The following is a 24,844-nucleotide window of genomic DNA, read 5'->3' on the forward strand; positions in this document are numbered from 1 at the left end:
TGATAGGGCGAAAAAACTGAAGTCACCTGCCGCAATCTTGGTACTCCCCACTCTCGTGGGAATGTGCTATAAAATGCCTTTAATGTCATGCAATTAAATGTATATTACATGTACATCAGTTTATCACATTTGGCACATCAGTGTGCGAATGTAATAATATCCAAGTACAGTATTATGCCTCTTTAACACACTTTTATTGTGATGGATTTGTATAATTACATGATTTATAGACTTCATACTGAATATGCACTACGTGCCTATTTTTTTTGTCATAAATTGCAATCTAGTGATATGAATGTGTATCAAAGTAATGATTTTATCTTTATTTTAAAAGTATTAAACCCCTCTGAAAATGAGAATCATTTTTTGATGTAATGTTTACGTTACGGGCAGTCCAACTAGGGTATGCCAATATGGCGGCTGGTGACTTAGCAGCAACATGTTCTACCAACGGCCCATCAGCAATCCAGTGAATAGCGATCAGTCATAACTGGCAGTGAGGGAATGCACACGCCATCTTGGTTGTGTAGGGGTTAAATCCCCGACCTCAGATGTCTGGTATAAGAACTCAAACATGAAGGCACCATTATGAGAACTGCTGTATAAACTTTTATTAAGTCAGGTGATACTGAAATCATTTAAAGTCACAATTTCCTTTCATCGGATAAAAAAAAAAAAAAGAAAACACTGTCAGAAACATGAGTAGGAATCCCTCAGAAGTTCTCCAGATGGTCGTCCAGTCTGCTCCCTTTTTTCATCCGTACCGATCCCTGCTTGGGTCTAGTCCTGTGGTCAGAGTGAGCGGGTTGAAGCCGACGATCCACCTATGACTGACTCCCTGCAGCACCAGAGGCTGGTTCTGAAGGGTTGGAGTCAGCAGACGGTCCTGCCTGCCTGCTGGCGTGCGGGACGGGCAACTGGCGGAAGTGCTGCACAGCCTGAGCCACCTTGTCAGGACAGATGTTGTATACTGGGTGAGTGGGAGCCTATAAAGGAAAATGGAAGTCAAACAAATAAATATCTTGAGCCCATTCCCACATCTGGATTACATTTCTCGGCATATTTGTAACATTTAGGGCGTTTTCTTGTTTTTGTACCAACCATCCATCTATCGTATCCTTACAGACGCCTGTTCTGTTAAATTAATTACTGGAAACAGGAGAGCAAAAATCTTTTCTTAAACTCATGCATCTAAAGTGTGCAAACATTGGAGCCTAATGCATCAGATACTTTGCACACGTTTTTATTGTGCTTTATATTTAACAATCACCCAACCAGAGGTTTATTCACCCCCTTAAAATTAACAACTTAGTTGAAGCAGATTATTTGAATTTCACTTTAACATCTGAAAAAGGAATTTTCCTGATATCTGCATCCTTGAACCAGCTGGTTTGATGATCAAATTTAGATTTTTACCATTTATGTTCATTTGAGGCATATTTTCCTGCTTCAATTATGTTTCTATAATAAGGTCTCCATCTGTCTACATGTTCAGATTAACTAATTGGTTTTACATGTTAAAAAGAAACAAAATAGTCTTACGATTTTCAATGCAACTAAATCTTATTCTTTAAGGTGACACTAAAGGTCTGAGATCTGCAGTGGCTCTTGGCTCTTCAATGGCTTCTAATGATGGCTAAAATTATATAAAATAACTAATGTACTACAATAACATCAGCCTTTAAAGCTTAGGTGGTTTTATAAAGAATATTTCAATAGAATTTTCACAACAGATTAACGTTAAAAGAACTAGAAATGTTTTTAGAGCCCTTTTTTAATTAACTTGAAACTGATGCGTTTTCTTTTCATAATTTTTCTACATCAAATGATACTCTATAGAAGAAGATCTATGCTTCATCTTAATGAATTGTTTCATGGTTTTTTCTTAAATTTTAGTGGACTTCCTAAGGCAGCAATTTAACAAAATAAGTTGTTATATCAAAAAGTCATGTGATATTTTGCGTCTCTAAATGACTTTTACTTAGCCGAAATCTTGGCAAAATGGCTCTTTATATTGGAAAGGACGCTTGATTTAGAAGATATGAATCGTTTATGAGCAGGTTTAGACAAAGCAGCCATTAACTCAAGTCTTTAAAAAGATCCAACTCAGGAGATTTCTTATTAAACCAAAACACTTCATCTTTTGCCAGAATCCACGTTTTCTTTTAAATATACCATAAGTGTTGGATTAATCAACCTTTTTGTCACTGACTGGCTGCTGCACTCACCAGCCGGTTCTCCTCCTTGCCGAGGATCACCTCGTTGTAATGCTCCAAGTTTCCAAAGTGTTGTGCTATGGAGAGGCCGCTAAGACAGTAACACGTGTGGTAAAAGTCTCTGGACCTGGAAACATGAGGAAATCAAGGAGGACTGTGACGTACGGAATCACATGAATCCAATCTGACTGTTCACTGTGTGTGTGTGGGACAGATGGTGAGGTACTGACTTGCCAGGCTTATCCAGAAGGCCCCCTGTTGGATTCTGACAGCACAGAAGGATGTACTCCTGAAGGGCCTGCTGGTCAAACATCCAGCACTGCCGACTGAGCTCCGACTCTCCTGCAAACAAACAGAAATCACACAAATGTTTGAGATTAACTAAAGTTAAACCACCCAAAAAAAAAACAAGCAGAAAAACTCCAGACTTTTGAGCAAACAGGTATGCAGTGTTTTAATCTCAGTACGTGTCTGGTGTTTGCTTTCCTTCCAACAGATTCTACTTCCTCTGCTGTGCTCGCCTCCATCACTCTGCTCCGACCTTATTCACTATATAATTAACCATATTTACAATAACTGCATTTAAACGTATATGTTTTATACGTTTAAACCAAAAAAACTGATACTTAGCTTGTAGGCTGATGAAGATTCTCAGTCATCCAGGTCATGATCATTCCGTAAAAGTTTAAAAAACAATCCACTGGACTTGGTTTCTGAGGTTTGAAGACGTTTCGCTTCCCCTCCAGGAAGCTTTCTCAATTAAAATGTCTTGCATGTTTCCAAGCAATACAAGGCCTTGTCTCTCTAAAGACTCAATCTCACTGCGGATCCAGGCATTTGAATTGAGAAAAGCTTCCCGGAGGGGAAGCGAAACGTCTTCAAACCTCGGAAACCAAGTCCAGCGGATTGTTTTTTAAACTTTTATGAAATGATACTTAGCTTCTCTCTAACTTAAACTATTTTTTTTAAACATTATTTAATAGGGAGTGTTGGCCACAGCCTCCACTCTGGGTCCCTGAGCAAGACCCTTAAACCCACGTTGCTCCTCTGGTGCCGCACAATGGCAGCCCACTGCTCCCCAAAGAGATGGGTTAAATGCAGAGAGTGAATTACATTAGAGGGATTTACATTTTAAAACTAAAATAATTAATATATAACCCAAAAAAGCAACATTTTACTGAATTTGATTAGATAATTAAGTGCTGATGTTATTACATTATCCTTAGCTTTGTAATCTCTACCACTTATGTGAAGCATTTTGTTTTAATTAGTCTGCATCTGCTCAGAGTGTTCTGATTGAATGAAAAATACTCGTCTTTAATTAAGTCAAGGCGCGATTCATTTACATTCAGGTAATCAAGTTGGGGGTGCAGAAGTGGAGCTAATATGTAGCACAGCTAACTTAATAAACCATATTATGGACTATTTGGTTTTATTTTTTCCAACAGCTGCTCTTTTCCACTGACCCTGCTAGTTTTATGTTAAATGGATCATACTTGAATCAAATTACATTTTTCCAGACTGTTTATACGAAGGAAAATATAAAAGCTCCTAAACTCATAATAAACATGAGGATTCAAAGCAACAATTTCCCTTTTTCAGAAGCAATGAAAACCAGTTCATTATAAATCAGCACAAATGATCTAGAAGTGACTAATTTAGTCTGAGAACTGTTAGACTCATCAGTTAATCAGTTGCTTGTAAACGGATATAAAAATGTACCGTCGTTGAATAAGGCTCTGTGGAGGAGAGGCAAGAGTCCAGCTTGCCAAAAGGAGTAGCAGCCGTCCACCAGTTTGTTACAGCGACCCTGGAAGCCTCCTTCAAAGCGCATCTGCCTGCTGACCACCCAGCGCTGGGGGGAAATAACACACACTTAAATGAAGAATTAAACATTGACGTAAGTCCTAATAAAGACAATTCCTTTAAAAAACAAATGTAAGAAAATTATTTTTATTTTTAAAACAGATAAGCAAAACCTGGACTGAGACCAAATGAGAATTATAGAACTTTCTTTGATCCTATCATTTCTGATATAAGATTTACTCTTGGAAGGTCCTTACATCATGTGATCAAAACATAAAAAAATAAATACATTTGTAAATGTAAAAAAAAAAAATCTTAATTCCAACCAAAGAGGTTATATATGATCAAATCTGCACTGGGTTTTTCCTTTTCGCCTTTAAAAAAATTGAAAGCCACCCTTCAACACCACTTTTACTACTATAAATGAAATGGGAGGTAGACTGAGAACTAAAAGTTAAAAGACAAGCATTTATTTTCATTTAAAACTAAGATTTAAAAATATTAAGAGGCAGATCCAAGCTGCTCTGAAGTTAACAACTCCTCAATGAAACCTGAACATGAGAGTAAAATCAAATGCCCATGTCCACCATTGTGGTTCATGTCATCATTGCTCAGAATCTTTGCGCCTCAGTTAGCATCTCAAAGTGCGTGACTATACAATAACAAGTAGAGAATAAGTCACAGAATACTAAGACCTACTGGAACGACATCCTCCTAATTAAATTTGACCTTATGTTCTGTTTCAGTATTGTTTCTCACAGCCAATCAAAAGCAAAGCTGCAACGTACAGGATACTGCAGCATCCTGCTGCACTCAAAATGTTAACTTTAGTTTCAGTGGCAGCAACCATTTCAATATGACTAAAACAACTTTATTTGCAACACTTTGTAAAATTCATTCAAACCATATCAGCACAAATGCTTTAGAGTCTGTAAAGCAGGGTGGAGTCATGTTTTTTTTTTTTCAGCCTGAGGAGCTTTGGAGTAAACAGCATTATGAAACGGAGCAATAAATCTAAAAACAGCAGCAAGAGAAACGGCTCAAACAGAATGATTTTTAAAAAACAAAACAAGGTACTGCAGCGTTAAAGTCAAAGTTCAGATATCTGACTGTGCAGGAAACAGTGCTTCAATGAACTAAAGCAAGAGGCCAAAAGCCCCCCAAACATTGGAGAAACCACAACCAAAAATAAGTCCTTAATGTTCAGTCCTTTATTCTTATGTCTGTTTTGTCTTTGTGTTTATCTGCAGGCTTCTGTTTGTGTTTCATTAGGCTGCTTTGACACATGAATTTTCCCACTGAGGAACCATTAAGTTAAATTCTATTCTACTTTAATCTACTTTATGGTATTTTAGCTAAATTCAGGTCTAAAACTTATTGAATATGAACAATTTTTTTTAATTAAAACATATTTTTCCTGTTTCGGCTTTTATATTCTGTATTCTTTAATTAAATAAAATGATTTAAGTGGGGAATCTGTTTTAAATAAGCTGAGTTTCTGTTAGATCGTTTCACAGGATTGTAAAGACCTTATTATTCATGCTAAATCCTGAAACATTTTTCCATTAGATTCTAATACATTCATTTAAATCAACAATAGCCTCTGAACTAGTTTTCTTTCTGTAAACACAAAGATTACAACTAATTCGATTATTGCAATTGTCTGACTGATGTCAAGTGAAGATGGCATGAAATGTCTGGAGATAACCTCATTAGTTTCCTCTTTATTCCAAACCATAAAGGAAAAATATAACCTTAAAAGGAAACTCAGCTATATTTAACATTTTAAAGAACAGTGAGAGGGTTTCACCAGAGTCTGTCACCTGCAAATTTAACTTTTAACTGCTTGGCATTTGAATGGATGCTGAAGCAGACAGCAGAGGAATTGATGGCTGATATTTTAGCACACTGGGAGCACAGACAGCAGGTAGATGTTAAAAAAAAACACGCTGCTCAGAAGCCTGTCACCTGATGGTCAGCAAACATCTTTGCTGCAGAACAAATCATCAGAGCACCAACATCAGTAGAGTTCAGCAAATGTTTTCACACTTTCCTCATCTAATAAAATTATTTTGCCTCTGGATAAATAAAATAAAGCTCTATGTATGTCTAAAGCTAAGGAGAAAAGAAGAGTGATGGCTTACCAGCAAGGCCTTTAGATCCAGCATGTGTTCTTTGCCCAGTATGACGAGGGCGGCCGTACCACAGAAAGTATAACCACCGTGTGCCTCCAGGCCTGGAACGCCACTCAGACCCCCCTCCCAGTTCTGACAGCTGCATCCACAAAAACAAGAGGAGGAATCAGAATAAAAATGGGCAGAAAAAAACGTCTCCTTTGATGACGTCTTGGCTGTACCTGAGGATCCAGTTGGTCGTGTCTTCAAACAGTTTAGGAGCCATGATGTTTGTGAGCGATGCAACGGAAGCTGCACAGTAAGCACTCCTGGAAGATTAAGTTTACCGTTAGATTTTAGTTCAACTTAATCCTTAACATATTAGTTCAAAAGAATATATATATATATATTATATGAAGTAAATCTGCAGTCAAAATAATGCTTTGTGTTGTTACTTATATTCATGTATCGGAATATAAAAGCTTTTAAACCATTTTTTTAATGTTGCAATCCTTCTTCCCTGCTTAAAACAAAACACTGGATAGTATACAAACTCAGTATAAAAAATTAAAATTTGAATGCCATTAAATTATTGTGAAAAATTACAGATAAGTGTGCAGAAAGATGACACAACTGCATGAAAAGAAACAAAGGTTTTCACTCTAAAACTAGTCTTTCCCGGTTCCCCATAAAAAAAGCACAAATTTCTAATTTTGTGAGTCTAGACCTGATATATTGCCATAATTCATCAATTACAGCACTCAGAATGGCTGTGCAATAGTTTTTTTGTGCTTCACCTTTAAATCGAATAGTACTTGTTCCAATTCTAATTTCTGTTCACAACTGAAAGCTACCGCATTGGCCCGAATATAAGACAAGGGTGTTTTTTTTTGTTAAAAATCATGTGAAAATATGAGTCTTATAATTAAGGTCTAACCAATTATACGGACTGACAGTTGTCTGGGATCGCTACACGAACGCAACAGCAGAGGGCGCCGGTTTTTTGTAAAGTTAGTGACCTCACTTTGGCTGGGGTAATTTTTTTAATCACAGCAGAGAAGAAGTGACAAAGATACTACAAAAGGAGAGTCGCTGCCCATTACGGAGTAGATCAAAAGTCAGAAAAGATTGCAGACATTTGAGGCGAAATAATGACAGCAATTGTAAAATAAATGGTGGTCAACACAGAGGAGGCATCAAACAACTGTCAGGAAGCAAAGAAATGCAGAGTTACAGATTACAATGTCAGAAGACCAGAAAAATGCATACAGCGAAAGAAAAGCTTAGCAAAAAATAACAGAGCTACAGGGAACGCAGCGAGGCAGAGGACGTCTGAGTAAAAGACTCATCCAGGTTTTTGAGACGTTCTGTGAGCAAAGTTCAGATTACATTTGAGTTGAAGTGTTGCAAGATTTCAATTTAATGTGTTATTGCAGTGTTATTTTGTACTTCATATTGTTTAATTGCACAAATCTTTGAATCCAATGTTATTTCAATGAAATTGCTAACACTTCAATATAAAAGTTTCTTTAAACCAAATAAATTTGTTTTATCAGTCTTTTTAGTTTTTTTTTTTGGTTTTTGTTCCTATAAACTGGTCCTGGAAAGAGGGGGCCGTCTTATAATAAGGGTCGTCCTATATACGGGTATGGTATAATCTAAGAGCAGATGCAGGGGCAACAATGGCGTTGGATGTAGAAGTTTGCCCTGAAATCGAAGCTCGCCACCATCAGTGTGTGAGTGAATGGGTGAATGAATGTAGTGTTGGTCAAGTCTCCTAACTTGAATAAAGACGCTATATAAGTACATGCCATTTACCATTTATCTGAGCAGCTGAAAGGTCCTACTAGCCGATTTATCCTCTTCCAACACGATATAACTCCATTAAAACATTTCACTGTTCAAACCCCCAGTAAGACGCATCTTTTTTTTTTCTTTTTCCAGGGCATTTTACGTTTAATTTTTCAGATTTATAATTCTATGATAAAACTATTCATCATGCATTCTTTCAACTAAAGGAATTTAAAAAGATATGATCCTTCCTCTTAATAAGACATGAATCCTAAAAGATTCTAGTATTTTAACTAAAGCATTGCTGCCATGAAATAAAAATCCAAGATCCCTACTCCAGATTTCAATCCAAATTTTATCATTTTCCAAAAACACATAAAGTTTGCGTTTCTCTGTTCAATATGAGGTAAGAAGCAGGCTGGGAACAGAGTACATTATAGATTAGATTCTTCCATTAAGCTCATATGCAGCTCAAACAGAATAAAGACGATTACTATGCAGCAGACCTCCTGGTTATTGATGTTAAGAAAACTAAAGTTCTCACTTTAGTTCTCAGGAAACGTATGTGCCATTTTATCCCGTTAAATTGATCCTGAACAAAAGCTCTCCATATAAACACTAAAGGTATTTGTAAAAGTGACTATGCAGCATACATTTCTGGTTGGAGCTCTAATTGATTTAATTCTATTTTTCAAAACAAGAGAAACAAAGAATGAAATATAAACAAGAGAAAAGGTGGTGAAATTAGCCAATTATGGAGCCTTCTCACCTGACATCTACCTCCCCTCCGATGTGCATCACAAAGGAGCCGTCTTGCTGCTTCAATGACCAGAGGAAGTCTAGAAGCTTCTCCCTGAGGAAGGTTGAAGGGTGTGAATAATGAACAATTATTACAGAGAGTCTGTAAAGCATCAGCAGGTTAGTCACATAGAAAAGGTAGAAGAATGCCTTTAAAAAACACGTTTTTATTCATGTTTAGTGCTGCTTGAACAGGAAAAAATGCTGGTGGCATAAATCCTGTAGAAGAAAACCTATTGTACTAAAAATGGCTTTAAAGGCGTGAATGTCTTTAACCTGAGCATTTACAGAGAAATGGAGGCCCTCTCCCTGAGGCATCAGCTCCTAATGTTTGCTAGGGGGATATAAGGTTTAATTTGCCGACAATTTTCTTAAAGAAAAAAAAAAAAAAAAACGTAGAAAACTCGACATTTTAGTAGATTTAATAAAGATTTTTTTTTATCCTTTAGTGTATGAACATCCTGTGGATCCACCTTGAACCAGAGGGCTGAGGGCTACCCGACATTTCAGTGGAACATCTCTGCATCCAGGAAAAATACCAACTTATTATAATGCAAGCTTTTTTACATCTTTTACATCAGTATCTACATTATCAAACCGGACAATGTAAATACCCTTATAATGTAGATTAAAAAAAAAAAAAAAAACCTGAATGTGAAAACTATCTGGTTTTAGCTGGTTTAATCAAATCTAACCAACATATCGTAAAAAAAAAACGAGTTTGCCGACTAAACGATTCCATCATATCTAGAATCGTTTACCTTCGACTGGCTCGGTGCTGATTGGTGGGATGGAGTGGCTGTGTGTGGAGGATCCTACCTGTCTATCACGCCGTAGGCCTCCTCTGTGCCGATGATGCACAGGGCGTTGACAGCAGCGTAGGTCGGGGCGAGGTGGGCGTGCTGCCCTGGTCCTCCAGCGAACCCCCCCGTTGGGCTCTGACAGTGAGCCAGAAACTGACACACTCTAAGGGAGGCAGAGTATCACAGGTTTAAAAGCATTTTCTTTTGAAACTAAGCATTTCACCTAAAAGCAGCACTGTGAAATCAGTTTTCCATTTAGACATTTCTCTAGTTTTTTTCCCACACCTAAATATTTTAGATAATTAAGCAGATTTTAATGTCAGATTAGGATAAATAAAAACAACAGCAGCGCATTATGATTTTGTACATAAAAAGAACAAAGCATCCTGGATCCTGAGAAAAAACAACTACTACATAACCTTAACTTGCCAACAATAACCAGCTAAAGAGGAAATAAAAAAACAGACTAATTAGTTTCTAGGACACTAAATATATCAGCTTGCCTGTAAAAATCTATCTTCAACTATTGAAGATTGCCTCAAACGGTTGAGCCAATCACGTCGCAGTATAATGGTTAAAGGTGGGCTGCTGCTGAGCCCACAGCCAAACCAAAATAAACACAGCGGCACAGGAAGACGTATGTGAAGCTGCTGTTATCGCATCTGTCTCTCAGAATCCATGATTTATTCTTTTAAAGAGGAACAGAAAGAGCTTAAAATAGTGAATTGTTGCAGCTCGTCATATTTCATCCGTTACAGTGATTGGCTAAAATCAATCTTAACTCTATTAGCACAGAAGTTTCTACTGAACGTTCATTTTTACAGATTTGAGCAGAACATAGATTAACATGTTACTATGTTTGTATAAAAAGGCTTTTTAACCTAAATAAGGCATATCATATCTGAATACATTATCGGAATAAAAGAAAAAGAAGATATCCTTTTCTGAATCATTGGAATCTTTCCTTTTTATGTGCAAATATATTTTCCACTCAGTACTCCCAGATTTTATGAGATAAAATGAGCAGAGCCTGCTAGAAAAATAAAAAATAAAACCTCCTCTTATATAACTCTGTCTGGCCTTCAAAAAAATCCTTTTTACAGCTGCAAAAATAAAAACATTAAAGTTCTTCAGCTGACGTGTCACAGAAGACAGCTGAGGTTTTGCTCTTTACAGCCCTGAATTCATCCAGCAAATTCCCAAAAAAATTTCTTTCCAGCCTACGCTGCAGAGAGGAATAGCTGAACACAAAGGATCCCCGGCCAAATGAGTTGGAAGAGACGCTTTCATTAACTCTAAACCAACCAGGCCGTCTGTTGCCAGTTCTGACCTGAGCCCAGTACGGGACAGAGGAAGCAATCTGTCGCCATTGTTAGAAAGCCTCAGGAGGAGCCAGTGTGCTCCTTTGTATGAACACAAGGCTGGCGGGCGGCACGCACAGGGCCGTACCATCCGCTCCAACTGGCACTGCTATAATGAGAGTGTAGGCTTGACCTGGCATCGCTGCACTCTGAGGTTTGCAGAGCGACACATTCAAAAGGCAGTGCCTTTTTTTAAATGACAGTTTTTGTGTGGTTCTGTTTAACTCCTGACTGCATGAAAACAGCTATTTAAAAAAAAGCTAATATTCTTCATCATTAGTGAGCTGCCAGAATTAGTTTAGATTTTTTTTCAATATCTAAGCTACTTATTGCCTTACATACAGAATGGAAACCAAGCACATTGTAAAAGTTCTAAAGGCTAAAATGACTAATAAGGTTCAGATTATTATCAAGGTTCCTACAACATAAGGCAAGTTAAATTTAAGACTTTTGTCCCTTGAAACAAAACTTTAAGACCAACTTCACAATTAACACAAGAATACCTGGTTGCAACAAATTTAACCTGAAGCTTATTTTAACATAAACATTACTTTCTTGTAGTAATATTTACAGTTTTGAAAAACTTTTCATATAGGAAGAAAGCTAAAAACACACCAATAACATATTTTTAACGACTAATGAATGGAATTCCCAAACTTTGTTTTGATCCCTACTCAAAGTCCATAATAGCTGTGCTTCCATTGTAGGCGTACCGCCAAACATTATCCGGAGATTTGGTGCTGCTGGTTCTTTTTTTGATGGAGATGGCTGTAGAGGCCTTGCAGAGACAAGGGTGGAACAGAACTGAGAAATAGCTGCTGCTTCTCTGTAACTTAATTTTGGTGCTTTGTTTTTCACTCTTCAATTAAATTAAGTTTATTTATATAGCGGCCATTCACAACACATGTCATCTCAAGGCACTTTACAGTTCACTAGATCATACAGTCAAAGTTTTCTATCTACAGGGTTCCTACAGCATAAGGCAAGTTAAATTCAAGACTTTTTAAAGACTTTTTAATGCCACTTGAAATAAAAATTTAAGACCAAATTCACAAGAAACACAAGAAAAACCCGCTTGCGAAAACTTAACCCAAAAGTTTATTTTAAAATAAACCACTGCACAAATGTTTCAAATTTTGAAAAGCTTCCCAAACAGGAAGAAAGCTAAAAACACACAACTGACAGATATATTTTAATAATTATTTAACTGAATTCACAAACTGTGTTTTAGCAGGGAACAAACAAATCAGTTTTAAAGCCACAACATAACCAGTGCTAAGTCTTTTTTGCAGCTATTTTTCTTTGTACCGTTTTCTTAGTATGTTTGATTTGGTGATAAGTGGAGGCGTTGCAGAGACAAGGGTGGAACTAAACTGAGAAATACCGGCTGTTTCTCTGTAACTCCATTTTGATGCTTTGTGTTTCGTGCTTCGCATGTGCGACTCCACTGCCTTAATTCCGATTGTTTCGAGTTTGAATGACTTCCTGCACAAAACACACTGTGCCTCATGTATGTTCACCGGTACTTGTTTTAGCCATGGAGAAAACTCTTGGCTGGATAGCTAATTTTCGTTACATTTATACTTGCTCATATTTTCCAGTAAAAAAGTTAATGGCGCATCTCCCAAATGTTCCGAGGCCGACTGGGGTTCAAGGAGACAGAAGCAGAGATACAAAAAGCATCTGTAAAAGGCGGCCCCGTCCAGGAACCTTTACACCTTCACATGTCTGACTCCAAAGCTTTGATACCCAACGTGCCGAGCTTGAATGACCTTTTGCTCAAAATACGCTATTCCACACCTGGTACCATTTTTAGCCATTCAGAAAACTCTTGGCTAGATAGACAATTTTCATTGAATTTACACTTCCCCATGGTATTGGCGCATCACCCCTAAGTCTGTTTGCAACATTGTTTTTATTGTTTCTGCTGTTGGGATAGAACTAACAATGGTTACAGCTAAGCTGATAGGTAAATGTAAAAAAATTATCATAAATTATTTTAATTTTTGATATGAATTACAAAAATATAATCCTATTTATGACTTTGTGACAATTTTAAGACCTATGAAAGGCTGATTTAAGACATTTTGAATACCAATTAAGGCCTTATTTTTATATTTAGGAATTCAACGCCTTTTGCAGGAACGCCTTTTGCAGGAACCCTGATTATGGATATTGAAACTTCAAAGGAAAAGAAAAGCAGAAAAAAATGTGACTCTGCTTTATTCTAAACAACAGACCCATTATGAGGCCAAGAAAGAAACCACAAACAAAACGTTTTAAAGAAATATGAAGAAACCATGCTGCTATTCAGCATCCTCCATCATTGGACACAGAAAGCTTTCCTTTTTATTCATGCAAACAATTTGATTTATTAAAACACTCAATAAGCAGATTTCTTAAAAAAATGTTTTACAGTTTTTCTTTGTTTGTTGTTACTTTATCATAAATAGATTCTTTTGTGTCGTTGCCAAACTAAAAGTGAAATCGGTTCCTTTTAAGTTTTGACGCTGTCATGTGAATGTCTTCCCTGTTTTTATACAATAAATGTGGAACGTTTAAGATCACTATGAAAAAAAAAGGAATCTCTTTCAGGTGATGTTGTGTTAAAATGATTCCTTACTGTAAACTGCAGCTGTCTACAGTAGTTGAGGTATCCTAGTCTGTTTTTGTGAGACTCACTCAGAGGCGACAGCGGGAGGAATGGGCTCCTCCAGTAACTCCAGGCTGTGGAGGATCCAGAAGCAAAGCCACGGTCTGCTTGCATCCAGACACTACAGTTTATACAAACAAAACACACAAGATCAATTAAAGATATAAACATATACGACATTATTTAGTTCAACACAAGGTAAACTTTCTCTAATTCCAGGAAAGCTTAACTTATATCAGCTGATTTGCACGTTTTAGAAGGTTGTTCACACCAAATACATTCTGGCTGTTATCTGATTTACATGCAAAGTCTATGAGGGATGGAGATGTCTGAACTTTTGAAGCAGAGCATCAACCAATCAGAAAAACTAATCCAGGACTTTTACAGACAGAGCAGAACTCCACATTTTCTAAAAAAAGACAGAAAAATGGATTGATACATATAAGGTACAAAGAGCGATATCTGATCATTCTGCTCTGAAACTTTTTAATAAGCTACAGTGAAACAGTTTATGAATACCTAAATTAACTAAAAAATTGTAAAAATCTCCCAGCAAAAAATATTTGATTTTATAATCTTGTGCTCGCAGTTTTTTTTTTTTTTACCACATATTCACTTCCACTACGGAAGAGGATTAGGGCCACTGAAAAAAAAAAAAAGTTAACTGATTTTTAAATTTAATTTCAGTTTAGAATGGGAAAAAAAGTATGACTTTTTTCTCAGAATTCTGACTTTAATCTCAAAATTCTTTTTTTTATTGTCAGAATTCAGTCAGAATTCTGAGAAAAAAGTCATAATTCTCAGAAAAAAGTCAGAATTTTCAGAAAAAAAGTCAGAATTTTAAAAAAAAAGTCAGAATTCTCAGAAAAAAAGTCAGAATTCTCAGAAAAAAAGTCAGAATTCTCAGAAAAAAGTCAGAATTCTCAGAAAAAAGTCAGAATTCTGAGATTAAAGTCAGAATTCTGACTTTTTTTTCCATACTAAACTGAAATAAAACTTAAAAATCTGTTAACTTTGTTTTATTTTTTTTTCAGTGGCCCTAATCCTCTTCTGTACTTCCACCCACGCAGAAGAGAAACAGGAAATTCCCTGACAGCCTTCAGAGAGCTTTGGCTGGGGGTTCCCAGCGCTGCCTCCCGCCGGTATGCGGGATAATCCTGATGAACTGACTTCGCAAATTATGTTTTGAGTTAACTTTCTTGCATAAAAATGTTTTAAATCTATTTTTTCCAACCTTTTTAGCTTGAAGCTACAGAACAGAGCAGATAGACAACCAGAGCGCCGAGTATCCAGAACATCGAAGCGCCAAAGCAACTTAACCAGTTAGACCCAGCATCCAAGTTTAGGTGTTAAAGCGTTTTTGACGCCGTTCGGTGTGAACGCATGATAAAAGTTGCTCTATCATTGTTCTGTCACAGATAGTGGTGTTTTTACAAGCCCAACTGTAGATGGATCAGTTTGCATTCAGAGGGAACATATTTTGTGACACATTTATCATCAGCTCTATAAAACAATACATGATCCATAAAAACCAGAGCGCTTTGACAAATGTAAGCTTGCTGTACCTCGTAAGCATCCGATAGGTGACGTAGCCCCTTCTTGAGGTACTGGTAATGTTGTTCTCGCAACAATGTTGGCCTGAAGAAAATGACATTGGACAGAAAGATGCATGAACATCAGAAGACAAATATTTACTCTAAATCTGTATAATTTAAAGTTACATGACAAAAAAATTAATTCAATAACCAAAATAAGGTTTGATGTTTTTAGATGTCAGATTTTAAATATGGACCTTTCAAAAATAAATAAAAAAGAAAGATGTAGAAACTACTTATGAAAACAGAAACATCTCCTCAATAACATCTTTACTTCTCCAAACTGGATTGGAATCCTTATCAAGTATACATTTATATTTTTTCTGTGTAAAAGGATTCTAAACTAAATCCCTCGTCTTCTTTTACCATTTAACAGCTAAAACTCTAAACCCTGTCATTTTTCTAGAGCTTTTAAAAGTTTTCCAGCATCAAGCAGTTTCAAAAGCAGCCCGTTTAATTTCTGGAAAGCGAGTCAGTGATGCATTCAGGAGCATCAATGTTAACAACTCAACCACTTATCTTACAAGGAATAAATTTCAACAATATTCGTATTGTTAATATATTATCCAAGACATCTGACACATCTGAAAGATTTAAAAAGGAAAAGTCCAGTCATATTCAGAATTCAAACTTCAGTTAAATATAAAATTATTACATACTGTTCAACAAATGATAAGTGTTAATTTTTTTTTTATTGAGAGTAGTTTTCATTTGAATGTGCTTTAACGGAGACATCCATTTTCGGCAAAGAACACTACTGCCACCAACCGGTTTGTGACGTCACGCTGCGGTATCGGCTGTTGATCAAGTCCCAGTGCTGTGTCTTGTGTTTGTCACAATGCGCTTTTATCCATCTTGAAAACATTCTTCTTCCAAACATTGGCTACATATGACGTGTTTTTTCTTTGGCCAGAAGTTCGATGGCAAATACTCCCTCTTTAAATTGGCAATCCAACGACGAACCCGTGGTGGATCATGAATTGGAAAGGTGAAACAGGGCGACAGTGGCGTTGGATGTAGGAGTTTTGCCCTGTAATCGAAGGGTTGACGGTTAAAGCCCCGACTCCGACTTTCATTGTCGTTGTGTCCTTGGGCAAGACACTTCACCTGCATTGTCTACTGATGGTGGTCAGAAGGCCCGGTGGCGCCAGTGTACGGCAGCCTCGCTTCTGTCAGTGAGCCCCAGGGCAGCTGTGGCTACAATGTAGCTTGCCACCATCAGTGTGTGAGTGTGTGTGTGAATGGGTGAATGAATGTGGTGTAAAGCGCTTTGGTCAGGTCTCCTAACCTGAATAAAGGCGCTATATAAGTACATGCCATTTACTATTTTACCATTCAAATAACTTTTTTTTTTACGTTTCCCAATGTATTGCAACATCCAACTGCCTGCATGTAGGCATTGTCAGTTTAACTATAGCTCTCTCAAATTTTAGTGATGAAGTCCTTTTGAAATCTCAAATAATTGTTGTTGAATGCAGGCGTGTCTAGTAGTTCTTATTGAGTTTTCTTGTAGAACGGGAAGGATGGCCTTTAGCTTACTGCCCCGTGACGTCACTGCAGAAAGATGTCAGGAGTGTTACTATATTTGTGAATAAATGGCCACTCCCTGTCAGGAAAAACAACAGAACCAAGATCGTTACACTCCCAGACTTAGTGCTCATGACGAAAATTATTTTATTTTTACTAATTAACGCTAAATTTATTGAATCACAGCGACCGTATTAGTTTTAGGTATAAATAATGATCCGTAGGTTATTCCTTGCTGAAAGGACTTTTCCTTTAAGTAAAGACCTGAGGAGCATTATTAAGACCCTGGAGGGTCAACAGCCAGTGAAGCTATCATGTCCCTTACCCATCAGTCCAACATTAAACTCAGATGATTACTATAGCAAAAGAAAGACACTAATCATAAATATATGACTAATCAAAAGAGAAGGACTAAAATTGACTTAAATTATAAAATGAAAAAAAAAAATACATTTGAAAAGATACTGGCAAGAAAATGCATTTATCCACTTAATTATATAGAAGTGACTTGTGCAAATTATCCAATGAGGTTGCAACAAATTCTTACCCCTAGTCTCTATAAAGTAATAAACAAACCGAATGAACAATAGAGTAAATCCAACTGAGCCTAAAGGTCTGATTTGGATAATTTCCTGATTTTTTCCCTCCATTTGTCAGCAAACAAGCATTCAGCTCCATGTATGAATCAACTGATCCCTCTCATCCCCTTCATCCACCTCATCATGGTCTCCGCCTGCGCTTTAAACGCATTGTTTGCTGTAATTACACTCTTCCGGTTCAAGTCGCAGGCTGTTATCCGTGTTTGTTGCAGCAAATATGAAAGACAACAACAACCAACTGGCTCATCGTATCAGCTAATGATTCATCCCGCCCTTTAAAATGTTGAGGGCAGCTGCTAGCGGAGAGGACAAGATTAAAGAAATATATGTATAATTTTTGACGATGATAAGAAAACATCCAGAGAATGAACATATTCTAGATGGACAAGTTCTATGTATCCTGCTGCTCTGATGTCTGTTATCATTAAAACGTTTGACTGATTAGTCCTGAAGCATCTGAAAGATATCACAGGACCCCCTGCTGGACCATAGACATGAATATGTAGACGCCTTATTGGGCGCTGGCTTGAACATCAACATTACTTCCAAATTGAGCGTGTAGCTACAGGAAGAGGTCACTGATCAGAAAGGATGCCTCATTCCTGTGCTGCATGGAGGTGTACCAAAGATTTTATAGTACAGACCAGATCTGCTGGCATTTCACAGGCGCGAATGTAAAAATAAACAGTATTTTAAAGTGATAACATCATTTAACAAACAGAATTAGCTAAATTTGTAAAATCCCATACATCTTAATGAAAACCCTGCATGGAAAACAGTTAACAAAACACAATATTCTTTTCTACACCTTAAATTAATTCAATTGTTTATATTTTTAGGTTTCACAAAGGCATTGCTTTCAGAAAGCAAATAGAAACAGCAATGAGAAGACAAGGGGTAATCAGTTAAATCTAAACATTTGATTATTTTTTTAAATTGTGTCACATGAAGGGATGCACCGAAAAGTCAGCCTCACCTTTATCCTTTTTTGTTTTGTTTTAATAGGAGAGAAAAGTTTCATGCTTGTCCAGAATGCATGAGCACGCCTAAACATTTTTTTCTCCACAAATAAATAATAAAAAAGTAAAACAAACCACCATTTTATTAACTCCACCAAGGAGGTTGTTTTTAGGAGAGTGTGTCTGCCTGTCCCCTTTCTTTTTTATTATTTTTTCCTTTAACCAAAGGTGCACCTGGTGTATGAAACAATCCATTAAATTTTGGTTAGGATCCACATCATAAACAAGGAGTTCCCCCTTAAACCAGAGGGTGGCAGCAGTGATTATTGACAGTTTCAGCATCGGATTCTTTAAAATCCAGAAGTATTAGACTGAACACTAAAACACAGTAAAGGTGAGTCATGCCTCGCTTTAAGTCACGATCTGCTGATCAAACAAGAAAGCAGACTGAATGGAGAAGGTGAGAGCAGAACCTTTGGTAATGATCCAGATCATGTGTGAGATTTAGCTATAGGTGCAAGTCACAAAAATGGGGCAAAATGCTGCTTGGTGGAGGTCTGTGCTCTCCGAGTGCTTTTCTAGTTTGTTATATATTCCACCCTGTTATAAAAGCCCAGAACAGATGGTCTCTAACAAACCCACAACCTCTTCCGACTAATTACATTAATTTTCTCATGTACTTCCACATAGGCTGTGGTGTCAGCAATCATCGTATCCAACAGTTGTCATAGAAATGAGATGAGTCACCCACACATTTGATAGCAGCAGCAAAGTGTGTGGGCTGACCAGTGCATCGTTTCAGATAAAAGCCACCCTAAATCACAGCTATATGTTCTTGGAGGGGCGGCAGTTACTGTCAGCGTTGTGAAAATGCAGCACCTGACCTATTCATCAATGAATCTCCAAGCGTAGCTTTGCGGACTGTCTAGATCCTTCCTTTAAAATAGACAATCCTCCAGCTGGAGCTGTATTAGATCCATGTCAAAAGGTTTCACATACATGTGCTTTGTGGTAATATCAGTAAGAAAAACAAACGTTACCATGTAATCTGGAAAAACAATACATCTGCAGTGTAGTTATTGCACAGAAAGCCAAACATCTGTGAAAACACAACCTTTAGTTCAACTTGTGTAGACGGTCTGTAGGAACTTACTGTGGTAAGTTGTGCATTTGCTTGTAAACGTTAATGGCTTCTTCAATGGTCTGCTCCACTTTTTTCTAATGAAAAAAAAAAAGAGTGAACAAGAAGAGAGATAGTTATGAGAGGGAAGTCTAGCATTTAATAAAAACTACTGAAGGAAATAACAGAGGTGGGTGGTTTCAATGGCAACAAAAATAAGTTAGATACAGAGTACCTTTATATATATATATATATATATATATATATATATATATATATACATATACATACATACACACACACACACACACACATACACACAACTTTACAGATTTATTAAAAGTGTGAATAAGATTAGATTTAAGCTAATGACAGAGGAGTATAATCTCACACTGGATACATTCTTTTTCACAAATTTTTTTTTAACCTAAAAATGATTTGATTGTTGATAAGAAATTTTTAACAGGATACTTTGTTTTTGTTGTAGCCGTTTCCAGTCTCTTGGTTTTATTTAAACAAGTGGACTTTGAATCTTCAAGAAAAACCCTAAAAAAAGTGAACGTTTTCAAACAGTTCTCAAGGGCATTCAAAACAACCGGCCATCCAAGCGATGTTACCTTTAAAAACAGACGGCAAGATGCTGAAAGAAATTTCAAAACCCCTAAAATGTCCTTATGGGGCCTGCAGCATTAGCTTGTCGGTACAGTTTAGACTGAAGTTTGCCAGAGACTATATAAAAAAGCTTGGATTTATCTGAATCTGAGTCTAAGTTTTCCATGCTGTTAGAGGATAAAGTGTATGTTTACTTAGCTTAAAAAACCTAAATGCCTAAATAGATGTTCTTATGATGTTTATATGCTATAACTGAAATATCTGCTTGTTTGGTTTTCTTTCAGTTTTGAAGAATTACTAGAGAAATAGGTCTGTCTGTGTCTTGTGATCTTTAGACTCCAGGAAATCCTGGATTAGGAAAATGTTTTTGCAACGTATTAAAATAATAATAATGAAACTTTGGTTACATTTAATTTGTGCAAGTTTTTGCTTAACTATTTCGTATCTCTGTTTTTTTTTTTTCACAAGTTAAATTTGACAGAAGACTTTTAGAAATCAGACGCCGATACCTGAAGAGGAGTCTATACGCAGGCAGTACTTAGTTATTCAAGAAACATGAGTTACATCATCAATATATGAAACCTAATACATCACTGAACTAACCAAACTTTTATATTTTACTTTTATATTTTTTATTTCCTCTTTGTTGATATTTTGAACTTATTTTCAAACCAACCACCTGTAAACTTTGGAGGAAGGTTTAAAATATATTATACATAATGTATGCACATCTTTGTATTGTGTGGCTATGTGACCAGGATCCATAATTATAACCAACAGGTGGTGCCAGTTCTTCATTAAGAGGAGCACAAAGGGTTTAGTATCAAATAAAAGGAGAATACAATTTAGGTTTATTTAAAAAAAAAAAGTTATAACTAGGGGCTTCTGGTAAATCTTTTCTTGTTTTACTTGAGCTGTCTTTTTGTAATCTGCATTTATTCATCCAAACCCCATATCAATGTAAGGTTTGTTGTCCACTTCTTTTGAGTAAAACAACCTTTAAATAAGTTATTTTGAGATCTTCTACCCCATTATGAATTAGATTATTCAGACATATTTTAATCTGAAAGCATTTTTGCTTGAATATGCTGCTGTAGATTCATTTCAACCAGTGAAATAACTCAGTCTGTTAAAGTAATCAGAGGATTTGTGGATGATTTCCATAACACCCCTGAGCTTTCTTCTGTTTTTGGTCTTTCATCCCGACTCCATAGTCCAAAAACTGAATACAGGAAACTGTCACATGTAGAAATCAGCCAGTGGTTGTTGGAGCTTGGCAACATTACTGAATAGCTTTAGCCACAAGTTATGGAAAAATGCCTCTGTGGTCCGTTATATTCTCCCCATTATTGACTGATTTTACTTGGAAGCGGTGTACGCAATGAGATTTTTTTCCCAAATGATTCCTCTGCAGTGAGATCCTTTTATTTCTTTGCATGATCTGCAAACTTTAGCTTTGCTAAAGGAGGTAAATCAGCAATTGAGAAAGCTCAACATTTCTTGACGCATTCCAGCTTATGCCATACGTGGGAACCAGGTTACAGGTAAGTTATTTGCAGTGTTGGGCACTTTACTTTGAAAAAGTAATTAGTTATAGTTACTAGTTACTTCTCCAAAAAAGTAACCGAGTTAATAACTGATTTACTCCACAATGAAAGTAACTAGTTACCAGTAAAAGTAACTATTGCGTTACTTTTGCGTTTCTCGCCCCTGTAACCCTCTCCACCCTGCCCCCACCTTCTCGCCGTGTGTTTCAAAAGCCAGCTGAATAGAGCGGACGACAAAGACAAGAACCTGCAGAGAGTTTTGCATTTATTGCAACTCAACATAAATAGTTCCCCTGTGGCGCGAGCACAGGGCGGCTGTAACGCGCCTTTAGCCAGCATGCGCGTTTCCTGTCGCTTGCACTGTGAATCGTGCCGCCTGCGCTGCGCGGAGATGCAGGGAAAACCTTATCTGATGGGGAAACGCAGCTCGACGTAAAACCGGTATTTCCATGTGGAAAACTCTGTTTTACTGCTGGAGTCCTCCTCACTCTCCATCTCTCTGTGTTTGCTGTACGTTAACACCCGCCAGCGGAAACACCATCAGCCATGACAAGGCGCGCACGAGTCCTATCATGAAAGAAAGGTTCATTGTGCAACCTTTATCTATGATTTCATTGAAAACTACCTGATGACTTGCAGAGACACATAATTTTCTCTTTACCCTATATAACACAAAATTAGGGTCTTAACACTAGAACTCCCAAGGCCGTCATTTTGATGGTTCTGAGATTTTAAAGGGAAAGAACTATATTTAAAATGAATCTTATGTTGCTCACATTTACTGACTTTTTCTGTTTCTATACTTCCTTTATTTTCACGTAGTTTTTTTAAATAAAATAAAAACGTTAAAAAATAAATATGGTTAATTTACCTCGATCTCCCACAGCCGTCATTTTGACAGCTTTATTAGTTGCATTGTAAATTCGGATGATTGACGTTCGGTACCGTTGCCTAGCAACCAACATTCTACCTAGAACTCTTTGGCTAACATGGAAAAATGGCTTTTAGAAGAAATCTAACAGCGAAACAGGATTTAGAAATCCTTCAAAATATTGATGATAGTGATTCGGGCGGAGGGGGACAGACCGATGAGGAGGACTGGGTAGGAAGCGGCTCAGATTCTGACAGCGAGTCCGAGGATGATCACCCATCCCCGGGAAAATGCAGATGTATCAGTGACCCCTCAGACAATAGTAAAACTTTTATTCAAGCATTGCCCACATCTCAGCCGGTTCACTCAGCCGGAAATATCAGGTATAAATGCATTGGTTTTGTTCAGGAGGTGTTTGAATGTCACTTTTTCACGCAGAGATTTTATCCTTGAACTGGTAAAACAGTTGCGGGGAAACTGCAGGTTTCCAGCCCCTCTGCCGCTGAAGAGCAGCTTTGGCGAGGCACAGAAAACAGCGCCAGGTGCTTCAGCGCTGCACAGAAAAATGCTCATATGATGTTTGCCATAAATGTGAAAAGGTGTTCTGCTGGAAATATTCAGGGGGGAATCAATCAATTTCTGTAAATAAAATTCTAATTTCATAATTAACTTTGAACCTGTGTAGTAAAACAGTCCTACTGTACGCATTTACTTTTAATACAAATTTAGAACAGAAATAATAACGTACAATACAGCCTTTTAAAAAATAAATATCAGATTTCTTTTATGGTTTACATATGCACAATGGGTTTAGATCTCACAATAGAACAATTTCAGTTAATGACATCATCACTACTCATGCGTTCCATTGGGAAAAATGTCACCCATCAAATTGACGGCCAGTGGGAGTTCTAGCAGGATCCGAATCCTTGGAGTCCTAGTGTTTAAAGAGCATGAATTCTGTATAAATCAACTTTAATGTTAGTATTTTAATGTGCATAATTAACCACAGCATTTTAGTTGTCAAGTAACTATTATTATATATGAAAAATTAAAATGTTTAGTAAGTAAAAAATTTCTCTTGGTTGTATTACTGCTGCCATGTCTGTATTAAAGGCCAAAAAAAAAAAAATGGTAGGGGTGGCCAATGAGTGGCCATGGCCACCTCTGGCCCCCGATCTAGCTCCGCCCCTGCGCGACTGTAATTTCTGAGTTATGCATGTCCCCTTACATAAAAACAACTTTGAGGTTATTTATGTTGCAAAAACACAAACGCTGGGCTCTTATCAGGGATGTTCAAATTCTCAAAAGTCACATATTTAACAATAAAACGCAAATGTAATTTGTTGGACTAGCAGCACATTTGGCAATGAGTTTAGTTTTCGTTGCGATTTCTTTATGCAAAAGTCTCACTAGCCTTAAGAAAAAGTTCTAACAAGCAGAAAGACGATTCCTTTGTTTTTAAAATGTTGACAGATTGTAGACAAAGCCCGAAAGGAAGTACCGAGCATAAATAAGGTAATCGCATTATGATTAGATTGTCAGCTATGCAGAAGCTTGTTTGCGAACTAAAGAAGAATAAAATAAACCGAAAAAGTAATTGAACACATCTCCTGAACTGCATAAAATTAAGACGAGTTAAGAAAATAAATGTATGCGAATTCTTTTTGCCTTTTACCATCAGCAGAGCAGAGCAGAGCAACGTTAGCTCCAATGTAGCTAATCTGTTGTTAGCTCACCTGCTCCACTGAAGTAACCGTTTCCACTCCGTCATCCACAAACATTTCTCCCGTGTGCTGCTCGCTGAAGCACCGCAGAGGAGCGGGAACACCGTCCATGATGGAGGGAAAGACACGCTGCAAACAACAATTCAGTAACGATGCTTTGAGGTCCACACTCGGAGTGTTTGGAGAGTTTTCTGATTTATCGCTGAAGTGGGCGTAAAAAAACTGAGCGAGCAGCCAGCTACGGCGTGTCAGATGGGACAAAACATTTCCATTCCGCTTCATTCACCAAAACAAACAAAAAAACACGAACACCTGAGTTATTGTGAATTTTTTTTAATTCAGTGCATTCAGAGCTATTTATTTCTATCATTTTAATGCCACTTCATTATACTTCATTGCATAAATTGACAAATAATCTCATAGAAGGGAGGATAATAAAAGACCCGCATTAGTTTATTTTTAAACCCAAATTTAAAGGAAATTATATAGGTTACCTTTCAAAACAAACTAACAATATATATATATATATATATATATATATATATATATATATATATATATATATATATATATATATATATATATATATATATATATATATATATATATATATATATATATATATATATATATATATATATATATATATATATATATATATATATATATATATATATATAATAAGTTAAAGAATCCATCTTTTGCCAAGGAGGTTATGTATTTCAGCAAGATTGTCTGTCTGTCA

The 24,844-nt window shown here is 36.8% G+C and overlaps 1 protein-coding gene across 1 annotated transcript; it reads right to left on the reverse strand.

Moving 5' to 3' along the window:
- Positions 1–586: 586 nt before the first annotated feature.
- On the reverse strand, positions 587–24,343 carry fntb (farnesyltransferase, CAAX box, beta). The gene is made up of 12 exons (XM_038288388.1): positions 24,112–24,343; positions 19,376–19,440; positions 15,108–15,180; positions 13,572–13,663; positions 9,545–9,691; positions 8,697–8,780; positions 6,379–6,465; positions 6,167–6,296; positions 3,939–4,071; positions 2,447–2,558; positions 2,229–2,343; positions 587–986 (listed from the first exon to the last, which is right to left on the reverse strand). The coding sequence occupies exons 1-12, from the start codon at positions 24,208–24,210 to the stop codon at positions 825–827; spliced, it is 1,299 nt and encodes a 432-aa protein (XP_038144316.1). The 5' UTR covers positions 24,211–24,343; the 3' UTR covers positions 587–824.
- Positions 24,344–24,844: the final 501 nt, after the last annotated feature.

This window comes from Cyprinodon tularosa, unplaced genomic scaffold, assembly GCF_016077235.1.
Source record: "Cyprinodon tularosa strain WSP-4 unplaced genomic scaffold, ASM1607723v1 ctg253, whole genome shotgun sequence".
NCBI classification, from domain to species: Eukaryota; Metazoa; Chordata; class Actinopteri; order Cyprinodontiformes; family Cyprinodontidae; genus Cyprinodon; species Cyprinodon tularosa.

Bases quoted from the DNA above. Each gene is read 5' to 3' on its own strand.
- fntb (XM_038288388.1), bottom strand. From the start codon at position 24,210: ATGGACGGTGTTCCCGCTCCTCTGCGGTGCTTCAGCGAGCAGCACACG. The intron at 19,441-24,111 runs GTGAGCTAACAA...TTTTTTCATTAG, and splicing joins CGGTTACTTCAGTGGAGCAG to AAAAAAGTGGAGCAGACCAT. The intron at 8,781-9,544 runs GTAGGATCCTCC...AACCTTCCTCAG, and splicing joins GCCTACGGCGTGATAGACAG to GGAGAAGCTTCTAGACTTCC.